Source organism: Palaemon carinicauda, chromosome 14 (genome assembly GCF_036898095.1).
Source record: "Palaemon carinicauda isolate YSFRI2023 chromosome 14, ASM3689809v2, whole genome shotgun sequence".
Lineage (NCBI taxonomy): Eukaryota > Metazoa > Arthropoda > Malacostraca > Decapoda > Palaemonidae > Palaemon > Palaemon carinicauda.
This window is the reverse complement of record NC_090738.1, coordinates 22,634,906-22,646,983: the sequence shown is the minus strand read 5'-3', so window position 1 is coordinate 22,646,983 and position 12,078 is coordinate 22,634,906. Positions and strand designations below refer to the sequence as shown.

At 46.9% G+C, this 12,078-nt stretch overlaps 1 protein-coding gene across 1 annotated transcript in view; it reads left to right on the top strand.

Annotated features, from left to right (window-relative positions):
* Positions 1–12,078, top strand: part of LOC137653484 (glutamic acid-rich protein-like) — an 86,703-nt gene that overhangs the window by 43,391 nt on the left and 31,234 nt on the right. The window contains exon 9 of the mRNA XM_068386928.1: positions 1,926–2,049. Within this exon, the coding sequence (XP_068243029.1) occupies positions 1,926–2,049 (124 nt within the window). The remainder of the gene's footprint in view (positions 1–1,925; positions 2,050–12,078) is intronic.

Sequence of the window (12,078 nt, the reverse complement as noted above, 5' to 3'; positions counted from 1 at the left end):
GGTGCCCTTTTAGCTCGGAAAAGTTTCCTGATCGCTGATTGGTTGGACGAGATAATTCTAACCAATCAGCGATCTGGAAAATTTTTCGAGCTAAAAGGGCACCGCTGCGAGTCGGTGCAAATCTGCATCGCTAAAAGAAATGGACTATAGTCGAGGGTTGCAAGACTTCCATTGACCGTAGCTTCAGTGCCCCTTAAAGTTTGAGACCTGCCCTTGATCTACCCTGGTCGGAGGTTGCTTGTGAGGCCCTGGAAAACTGTAGGTTCTATAATCACTGGTCCAAGGAACTCTCTACGCTTGGGTAAAATCATGCCTTCCAACTTTGTCACATCAAAGAAAGTTTTATGACCCCGAGGCCGCAAGCCCTTTGTCCTTACCGATAGATGCTGCAATAACTTTGACAAAAAGGCCTGTTTTCGGAAGACTTGGTGCAGGTGAAACAGTTTTTTCAGTATCTGAATGTGTATCTCCATAGAAGCCATAGCAATGGTAGTCTCCATGCAACCTACTTTGCTTCTCAACATGTGACTTCACCTGATGATCAAAAGAGAGTCATTACTTTTGTGCAGTCAGGAGTGAAGGTGGTTACTTACCTCGCTTGTCAGTCAGCTAACCAGTGGGCCAACCGGGTTCTTAAGCATAGGGATGCTATGATTGCAAAATTCATGAGACAAATTTGCCAGAGAGGGTTTAGCTCTTCAGAATTACTCTGCTAGTCAGGGGTCTTGAACTCTTCCCAGCCTTGGGAGTCTGCAAGTCCGTGCAAAGTTGGAGAAAGACCACCCAGGATTCCCTGGGATTTTGCATTCAAGAGCACAGGGACCTCAAAAATTACATCCAGAACTTCAGTGATAACCTCAAAAACTATATCCAGAACTTCATTGATGACCTTAAAAAGTGTATCCAGAACTTCAGTGCCGACCTCAAAAACTACATCCAGAACTTCAGTCATGACCCCTCAGAAATCGGCCCTTAAAAAGTCCCTAGCCCCATCAAGAATCAGACCCTCTTCTTTAACCCGTCCACTTCTCGCAGAAGCGATGACTCTGTCCCTTCCTTTTGTCCCCGTACAGGACAGAGTCGATAATCCCCTTCTGAAGCTGCCACGAGTTTGAGGATACTTTTTGACCCATTGGGCAAAGGGGCAGTTGCACAGAGCTTAGGAGTGGCTGGTGAAGGTTCTTTGTTCCGGTTACCATCTATCTTTCATTGGCTCTCAGCCTCGCCTATCTGGCTCTTCCTTTACGAGGGGGAAGATAAGACTCGTCACCTAAGGACGAGGTTTTGTATGCGTAGGAAAAAATTGCAAAAAATTTTAGAAGTAAATTGTATTTTTCCTAACTATACAAATCTGAGTCCTTTAAGTTTTACTTCCCTCCTCATCCATCCCTCAAGTCCTAGGAGAAGGTCCTGTAGTGTGAGGTGGTGAGGAAGTGGGACTTCTCGCCACCCACCAGTAACTACTGACAGCTCAGTATAAAGTTTAACAGCTGCATTCCAGGTACTCTTAAATCATGGGCCTTTTAAAGCAGTCAAGATTTTATAGTTAGAAAAAGTACACATTTTTAAGTTTTATATTTTCCGTATACTTAATCCTATCCTTTATTCTAGCAATAGAACTAAAATCTCGTATTAATTGACATCCTTCATGATGAACATATTTTTAGGTTCTTGATGTAATAATATTTTCAAAAATACTGAATAGATCACATTAAAAATTTTATCTGTTAAAGGATTTGTTTTTAGCTTTATAATCCGCTGTTTATTCTATGCGCAGATTTTTAGTGCGAGTGCCTTGACAAAGTTAGTGACTGATTTGAAAATCCCAGATCAAGAAATTTGCTTACCTTTCAACTTATGCGTTGAGTTGACACTTCAGTGTTAACTTCAACAGTTTTAATATTTTTGTTTTATTTTCATGTCAGGTACGAACAGCAACTATTGAAAGGACGGGTGGTCATGATCCAACAGATGAACAGGAACAAGAGGAGGAAGAGGATGAACTCGATTTGGCTAATTTCTTGACATTAGATTCTGTAGGAGAAGATGGTAAGTGTTTTAATTTTTGGTCATTGGAACCAAGTGTTTTTTCCAGCAACTTTTAATGTTTTGAATAATGTAGTGGTGTTGGCATGTACAGCCATAATTATCAGAAATGTGGGTCCCCAATTTTATTTTGCTTGAAGCAGATTTATGCTAATGTATTTTTAAACAGCTATGTAAAATGTTATGAAAGTTTACTAAAATGTTACTGTGGATAAAACCATTTAAATCAAGATGAAAATCTTCATTTAAAGAAGTATTAAAAGGTAACTTCAAATGACCTTAAATAACAAGGATCTTTTAGTTTAGAGGGAAGACTTAATCCAGTTTTATTTACAGTACTGTATGCATATTTTGTAATAGTAACCCTTTTTTCTGCACTTTAATTTGTACAACTTCAAAAATTCAAACTTGCAGCAAATGTTTTTATGTTGAACAGGTGGATGTTAAGTCTCTTTTTATAGTTTATATATGAAAGATGTTTTAATTTTGTTATTGTCCCTAAAGTATTTTATTTTAGTCGTTCATTACTTCTCGTATTGCTTATTCATTTCCTTATATCCATTTCTCACTGGGCTATTTTTCCCAGATAAGCCTTATAGCATCCTGCTTTTCCAATTAGGGTTTTAGCTTAGCTAGTAATATGAAAAATAGGTTCAAGTGAAGTGCAGAATAGAGCAAATAAAGGGGTAGCAATATTGCCCTAATTTGGCTACCCAAGCACCCCAGTCTAACATTATGATATACCCTGCCTACCCTATAAATTTAAAAAGCGAATTAATAAAACCTATTAAATCCAAAATTTAAAAACCAAATAGCACTCCAATTTAGGTCAAACAAAATCTTATTTTACTTAATATGCACACAAATATGGCACTTTGCCAAGATAAATGTCTCACCTGGAACTCATCAATGAACCTGAATTGCAACAAAGATTTACTATTTTATCATCACATTCAAGTAATCTTCTGATACTTCTTAAGTACCTGTATGTATTTTTAGTTTGTTCCAACACGAATACTTACCTCGAACTACTTTCTTAGGAGTTACTGGTAATCTCCTCTCTACCGACCAGTTTTTTGCGTAGATTACCCCCCACCCCCGCTTTCTAAGGAGGCCTACCCCCGGCATTAAAGAATGTGCCCCGAGGGTAGGCTTATCGTAGGTCGCTACCCGGCTGGGTCAGCTCATCAGTAAGTTCTCTGGTCGCGACGTGTGAACACCTCGCTCTCGTTCTCTATCGATCCTTTGTGTGCGTTCTAGTGCCCCACGTGTTCCCCGCGTGGTAACTTGCGTTTTTCAAGTGTACTTTTCCCGGGTGTTCCTGTGCGTTCACCTTCCACCCGTGTGCTTACCCAGTGTTTTCATTGATTCCCTTCGTGCTTGTGTCGTGCGTTGTGTGCATTATGGAGCAAATCCGCCGTTGTCCGCGGCCCAGAGCCGGTAAATCGTGTGGAGCGTTCCTCTCCAAGCCTGAAGTGGATCCTCACTCCCTTTGCTCCTCCTGTAGGGGAAGGGTTTGTTCGTCAGCAGATACGTGCCCCGAGTGTGTAGACTGGAGCGATATCCAGTGGGTACGGTACGGTACCAAAAAGAGGAAATCTGCGAAACGTTCCCCCAGGAAAGCTAGTGTTACTTCGCCGCTACCATCACCCAGTGAGCGGTCCGACGGGGCCTCGGTTTCGCCGTCCCCTACACAGAGTAGGGGACGAGGTAAGTCTGGTGTAGAAAATGAACAAGGCGTCCTTTCCCAGGAGCCCAGTGTAAGTGCAGTGCCGATTGCGGGCCCTTCTAGGGCTAGTGAAGGACCCAGTAGTGCGTCCGGAGAGTCGGCCCTTGTGCTCGGGGGGCACGCTTCCTCCGATGACCCCTTGTGGGGCAGTAACGCGGTGTCGATATCTCCGCCGCCCTCGTGGGCCTGTGGTTCTGGATTGTCGTTAGGCGGAGACAACCAAAAGAAAGTTCGACCTTCGGGTAACGATGCCTTCGGTTGGAGGCTCCCGAAGACGCCGGGTAAGTCACCCCTAAGGATGGATGTGGCCCTGGACCCCTGGCTCCCTGGCATGGAACGTTTTGAGTCGTTCCCGGCCCCCCTCACGGAAGTCCCCGAAGACTTCCTCCAGCCCTCGACCTCTGGCGTTCAACGCCCGAAGAAGTCCCCCGCAGTCCCCGCTACCAGCCGACATGCGATAAACACAGTGTCGTCGGATTCATCGGATTCATCGGACGTTTATTCCTCGTCAGAGGAAGAAGTCAGGGTAAAACGCCGTCGTCGGAGGGAGCGGTCCAGGAGCGAATGTTCCCGTTCGAGGTCACGTTCCCGGTATAGCAGCAAGCGCTCCCGCTCCCCAGGGCGTAAGTATAGGAGGAGTAGATCTCCCGATGGCGCCTGGATCTACGTATCTCGGGACTCAAAGGTGCTTTGTTCCCCGGACCGCCGGTCCAGAGAGCGGTCGCCAAGGTTGCCGTCCTCTAAGCACAACCTTGACCCGCGCGACCTAGCTCGCAGGAAAGACCTCTCTAGAAGGCATAAGTCCTCGAAGCCTCCGGTTCATCCCGCCCAGCGGGGGGAAATGCGCTTCTCGTCAGGCGGCCTGGCCGAACCAGCCCAGCTGGTGCGGCCTTCAGGTCGGAAGGAACGGTTCCCGCTGTCGGGTCAGCCCACGGGAACCGCGTCCTCGGCACCCAGAGCCCTAGGGCGAACGAGAGTCCCCGCTGAACCAGCGATACCTGCGTTAACCCAGGCCCCTGGTGCGGACATACCCGCGGATGAGATCCAGTACCTCGGCAGGACGACGCCCCTGGCACCAAGAGCTAGACGTCCAGTCGGCGTGCCCGGTAACCCAGCTCCCCGGCCCCAAGCCGAGACCTCGGCTGACGGAGGGGAGGGTTCACCAACGGAGGACTCCGCCTATAGGAGAGTGGTTGGCCTTATCAGAAGGCACCACAAAATAGAGGAACCTACGGCTACGGACGAGGATTACTGAAGGTCGAGCCTATTGAGGATCATGCAGACTCCCTCCCAACCTAAGACGTCCCTAGCCCGAGATCTAGTCCTAGGGCAGGTGTATGTCGACAAGGTAGTGGCCAGCAATGCCGAGGCCCCCAAAACCCAGAGTTCCTCGAAATTGCTCCAGGGCCTCAGAACCCAAGGCAAGGTTTATGTGCCAGCGGGACGACGCCCAGGCCCCTGTAAGGTGGAGTCGGCCGTCGACATCCTGAGTCAGGGCGTCTCAGACGATAGAGCCTCTTCGGCCCCGGTCTGTTTCTCGCCAGCAGAAGCCTCCATGATGGAGGAAATGTCGAGGGTCTTGGTGAACGTCTCCTCTTGGCTGGACTGGTGGGCTTCCACTTTGGTAGGGGTACAAGCCTCCTTCGACCCCGCGGACCCTGACCAGCAAGGCCTCCTGAGAGACCTCATTACCACCGGGGGTAAAACCCTTAAGTTTTTGACGTATCAGTCGCTCGCACTGACGGCTAACTGGGTGCTCAGTAAGAGAGAGACTGTACTGGCGAAGGTGTCTCGGAAGGTACCAGACAGGGAGGCGCGGGCCATTCGGAGCTTACCCTTGTGGGGAGAGTCTTTGTTTCCCCTGAAGGAACTAGAGGCCATCATGGAGAAGGTCTCGAAGAAGAAGGAGGCTAACATCCCCAGACCTACGGCTTCTAGGAGACCGCCCTACAAGAGATCCGTCTCGGATAGTGCCGCGACGCCCCAAGCCTCTACCAGCACTACGAGGAGAGAGGCCCCCTCTTCCTGCTGGGCCGCAACGCCTCAGCCCTCCCGCAGGGGAGCTCCAGCGCCCTCAAGCTCCTTCAGGTCGGGTTACTCCGCCTCTAGGAGAGGCAGATCAGGCCGCTCCTCCAGAAGAAGATAGAGTGGGAGGCCCCCTATCCCCGCCCAAGCCTCGGGTTGGGGGATGCCTCAGACGTCATTGGCAAGCATGGAAGGCTCAAGGAGCAGAGCCTTGGACTGTGTCCGTACTCAAGGAGAGCTACAGACTTCCGTTCTTAACGGAACCACCCCCTCTTATTCCGGCCAGCCGGACGGAATGGCTAGCTCCCAAAGACCCGTTAATGAGGACCGCCCTTCAAGAGGAGGTATCCTCCATGTTAGAGAAGGGCGCCATGGAAGAAGTTCTTATCCCAGGGCCAGGTTTCTACAGTCGCCTGTTCCTGGTAGAGAAAGTGACCGGGGGGTGGAGACCAGTTATAGATCTGTCAGCTCTCAACAAGTTCGTCAAGAAGACGGACTTCAAAATGGACACTCCGAAGTCAGTCCTGCTGTCCTTGAGGGAGAAAGATTATTTGATGACCATAGACCTCAAGGATGCATACTTCCAAATTCCGGTCCACCCCTCGAGTCGAAAGTTCCTCCGGGTGAAATGGGGTTCCCAGATCCTGCAATTCAGGACCCTTTGCTTCGGTCTGTCAACAGCGCCCCAGATGTTCACGAGAGTCTTCACGACTGTCTCAGTGTGGGCTCACGAACGAGGCATTCGCCTCGTCAGATACCTGGACGACTGGTTACTTCTTTCCGCCTCAAAGGTCCTCTTGGAGGAACAAGGGAGAAGTCTCCTCCAGTTTTGCAAGGATCTGGGGATCGTAATCAACCCGAAGGAGTCAAATCTATCCCCATCCACCAGAATGAACTACTTGGGGATGACATTAGGCACCATTCGGGGAAAAGCATTCCCTTCGGAGGACAGGATAAGAAACCTCAGGCACATCATTCAGCCGTTCCTGTCAGAGCACCCCAGGAGAGCGAAAGACAGGCAGAGGCTGATAGGTCACCTGGTCTCATTGGAGAAACTAGTTCCCCAAGGGAGGGTAAGGCTCAGATCCATACAATGGAACCTGAAGAACCTCTGGTGCCAGCTGGACTCGCAACAGGTGCTAATCCCAGTCCTACCAAACACGAGACCCTCCCTGGAATGGTGGCATTGCCGGTCGAACTCACTCAAGGGGATGCCCTTCGGGACCGGCCCACCCGAGTTACTACTGTTCACAGACGCCTCCAACCAGGGATGGGGAGCCCATCTCCTCGACGAAACGGCACGAGGGACCTGGTTGGAAGGGGAGAGGGAACTCCACATCAATGTCCTGGAGTTGAAAGCAGTCCAGAAGGCTTGCCTACACTTCGTAAGTCTACTAAAGGGAAACACCGTGGCGTTGACGTGCGACAACGCCACGGTAGTGGCATACATAAGGAAACAGGGAGGCTTGAAATCGAAGGAGTTGTGCGATCTCACCATAGAGATTCTAGATTGGGCAGAAGAAAATCAAGTGGTGATGTTAGCAAGGTTCATTCCCGGGAAGAGAAACGTTCTGGCCGACGGCCTCAGCAGAATGGGCCAGATAGTAGGGACAGAATGGTCCCTTCTCCCAGAAGTAGCCAAGCTCATCATCCAACGCTGGGGTTCCCCGGTGATGGACCTCTTTGCAACAAAACTCAACACCCAACTCCCAGCCTATTGCTCCCCTGTACCAGACCCGAAAGCAGCCTTAGAAGACGCCTTTCAGCACAAGTGGGACAATCTGGATGTGTACGCTTTTCCCCCTTTCACGTTGATAAGACAAGTGCTCAACAGAGTAAGGACAGCCTGAAACCTAAAGATGACTTTGGTAGCGCCCTGGTGGCCGGAGAGAGAGTGGTTCGCGGACCTAAAAGACCTATCGAGTCAACCGCCGTGGCCTCTGCCCGTCAGGTCAGACCTTCTGCATCAGCCTCATTTTCTCAGGCTCCACGACAACCCACTCTCCCTACGTCTTCACGCCTGGAGACTATCGAGCGGCTCCTGAAGAAAGAAGGATATTCTTCCTCCACGGCTAAGAGAATGTCTCTATACCTAAGAAAGTCGTCAGCCGCGGTCTACCAGGCAAAATGGGCCTCCTTCACGAAGTCGTGCTCTGAGAGGCACATTAGACCTCTTAAGGCCTCTGTCCCAGACATAGCAGATTTTCTGGTATTTCTTAGGCACAAGGTGGGAATGTCAATTCCAGCCATAAAAGGAGTTCGGGCCGCCTTAGGCCAAGTCTTCCTACCGAGTGAAGGACAAACCGTGGTTCAATGATGATTGTAGACGTGTTTTTTTGGAGAAGCAGGAGGCCTATCAACTTTGGAAGGGTAACAGATCAGATTTGACCTGGAACAACTATACTCAGCTTCGAGCTTTTGCTCAGAGAGTTTATGCCTCAACTGAAAAGGAGTACAATTTAACCATAAAAGAAACACTTTCTGGTACAACTCAGGAACATAAATGGTGGTCTACCCTTAAATCTGCACTCTTTGGTGTAGATGCAACAGTTCCTCCTTTACTTAAACCAGATGGCTCAGTCACTCACTGTCCAAAGGAAAAGGCAACCCTTTTGGCTGATGTTTTTGACAGTAAACAGAGTAATGAAAAACTTGAACTTCCTCATTCCTGTTTTCCTGAGGCTAAACTAACAAGTTTAGCTTTTCGATCTCGTGAGATTAAAGCTCTGTTGATGGACCTTGATGCTTATGGAGGTGTAGACCCAAATGGTATTTTTCCTTTGTTTTTTATAAAGACAGCAGATTTCTTAGCTCCAAAGTTATCTGTTATTTTGCGCAAGTTAGCAAGAAGAGGAGCTTTTAGCACTAGTTGGAGAATTGGTAATGTTACTCCTCTATGTAAATGTGTTTGTGGTAGCTCAAGTCCCACTGATTACCGCCCAATTTCCATAACTCCCATATTATCTAAAGTTTTTGAACGTCTTCTGGCAAAACGTCTTAATAGGTTTGCTGAAGGTAATCATCTACTCCCTAGTTTGCAATTTGGTTTTCGTAAAGGCCTTGGAGCATGTGATGCCCTTCTTACAATCTCCAATGCTGTACAGAAATCCCTTGATTGTGGTCGGGAAGTTCGTATGATTGGCCTTGATTTTAGTGCTGCCTTTGACCGTGTTAATCATGAGGCCCTTGTTTTCAAACTGAAACAGTTGGGAGTGGGTGGGTCGTTTCTTAGCATTATTATTGATTTTTTAAGTAATAGATCTCAAAGAGTTGTTGTTGATGGGCACCATAGTGATTATAGGAATGTGATATCCGGTGTTCCACAGGGTAGTGTTCTTGGCCCATTACTTTTCATACTATATACACATGACATGTGGTTTGGCCTAGAAAACAAGCTTGTTGCATATGCAGATGATGCTACTCTCTTTGCATCAATTCCATCCCCTGAATGTAGATCTAGGGTTGGTGAATCCCTTAATAGAGATTTAGCTAGAATTAGTGCATGGTGCAAATTATGGGGTATGAAGTTGAATCCTAACAAAACTCAAAGTATGATTGTAAGTAGGTCAAGGACGGTGGTTCCTCAACATCTGGATCTCAGTATTGATAATGTTTCTTTAAATATGTATGACTCTTTCAAAATTTTAGGTGTGATTCTCGACAGTAAATTTACTTTTGAGAAACATATAAGGTCTGTGTCTTCTTCAATTTCACAAAAAATAGGCTTATTGAGAAAGTCTTTCAAGATTTTCGGTGATCTATCTATTCTGAAGAAGTGTTTTAATTCTTTCATTCTACCTTGTTTTGAGTATTGTTCTCCTGTCTGGTCTTCAGCTGCTGATTCTCATCTTAATTTGTTGGACAGAAACTTACGGTTTATTAAATTTCTTATTCCTGATCTAGATATTAATCTCTGGCACCGTCGTTCAATTAGTTCATTATGTATGTTGCATAAGATTTTTCACAACTCTGACCATCCTTTACATTCAGATCTCCCTGGACAATTCTATCCTGTTCGTAATACTAGGCAGGCAGTTAATTCTAATAGCCAGGCCTTCTCCATCACGAGGCTCAACACTACGCAGTACTCTAGAAGTTTTATTCCATCTGTGACCAAGATGTGGAATGATCTTCCTAATCGGGTGGTTGAATCAGTAGAACTTCAAAAGTTCAAAGTTGGAGCAAATGCTTTTTTGTTGACCAGGCGGACATAGTCTTTTTATAGTTTATTTATGACATATTTGTTTTTGATGTTGTTGATAGTTTATTATATGACATGTCTGTTTTGACGTTGTTTCTTATTTTAGAATGATTTATTGTTAATTTGTTCTCTTCATTTATTTATTTCCTTATTTCCTTTCCTCACTGGGCTATTTTTCCCTGTTGGAGCCCCTGGGCTTATAGCATCTTGCTTTTCCAACTAGGGTTGTAGCTTGGATAGTAATAATAATAATAATAATAATGAAGGGCATCGACCTGGGGGCCTCGAGACACATAGCGATGCTTGTCAAGAGTTTCGAAGAGTCCTGCCCCCCACAGGCGAGTAGGGTGCCCCAGTGGGACTTAGCCAAGGTCCTGAAGATGCTGTGTCGTCCCCCCTTTGGACCCTTGAAGGATATCGTAGACAGAGATCTCACCCTCAAGGCCGTCTTCTTGCTGGCCTTGGCGTCCGCTAAGAGAGTGGGAGAGATCCATGGTCTGTCATACGACGTTTCTCATTCGAAGGGGTGGAAAGAAGTATCCTTCAAGTTCGTGCCTTCTTTTGTGGCCAAGACTCAGAACCCAGCAGTCTGGGATCCAAAGTTCGAGGGTTTCTCAATTCCTGCCATCCCTAAGACAGGTAATGCAGAAGATTTAAAATTATGCCCTGTACGAACAATTAGAAAATACCTGGAAAGAACAGCTCATCTCCGCCCAGGCATCAAGAGCCTCTTCGTTTCCACAGGTATTAATAAGAAACAAGTTTCCAAGAACACCATTTCCTTCTGGTTGAGACAAGTTATTGCCAGAGCCTACAAGGAAGATGGCATAGCAGTGCCAGGCACCCCCCGGCCTCATGACATCAGGGGCCTGAGCACCTCCTTAGCCTTTGAGAAAAACATGGCAGTGGGGCAGATCCTGCGAGCAGGTACTTGGTCGAACCAGTCAACCTTTACTGCCCATTACCTCAAGGACTACTCGAGGAAGTCCTTAGACGGGTTCTCCATTGGAACAGTCATCTCCGCCCTCCAAGCGGTGTAACGGTAAAAACCCCAGGCGCGATCAAGGCTAGCAACCGGTAGGCACAAGTGCGGTTTCCTACCTCCTACCCAGTTGCTTCCTTGCCTCTTCGGGGAGTACCGACTGATACCATAGGATAACACATTCTTCATGACTACGCTACTGGAAGGAACGTCAGAAGAAGTTTTTCAAAGGGTGAGTACTTAGACACTAACGTGAACTTTTGTGTAGTTACCCTCGCATCCGCTTTCTAGTAGGTCCCGTTATCCCTGGGCCTCTTGGCCTCCACGTCCCGGGTCAGGGAGACAGAATAACACTCCCGCCGCCTAAAGTGTAAGTCTCCTAAGAAAGTAGTTCGAGGTAAGTATTCGTGTTGGAACAAATCAAAAATTTTAAGTAATTTTTATTTTTCCTAACATACTTACCGAGAACTACTTTCGGGTAATGGCCCTCCCTTCCTTCCCCGAGTGCCTCTCTTCCCTTGCTAGCATTGTGCTAATCCAATAGAACTTACTGATGAGCTGACCCAGCCGGGCAGCGACCTACGATAAGCCTACCCTCGGGGCACATTCTTTAATGCCGGGGGTAGGCCTCCTTAGAAAGCGGGGTGGGGGGTAATCTACGCAAAACTCTGGTCGGTAGAGAGGAGATTACCAGTAACTCCTAAGAAAGTAGTTCTCGGTAAGTATGTTAGGAAAAATAAAAATTACTTAAAATTTTTGATATTTAAATGCAGTGACTATCTCAATAAATCTAAAGATAAATGAGAACCCACTTTATGTGCTACAGTACTGCATTAGCTTATGCTGTCCATACCCCATCGACACACTTTCTCAAGATAATGTGGTTTTCAAGAATCAATGTAATTTTTTGTAAAGGGACCCCTTTTTTTATTTTATAGCACTCAAAAATTCAAATTCCACTCAACTGTCTCCTTTTAACATTGATATAGTAGCCAACAGTGATGTGTAAACCGTGTACATTGCTATACATACACACACTAAAATTTGACAACACACTTTCTTTTAAAAGATATGAACTAATGTTAATGGGAGAAG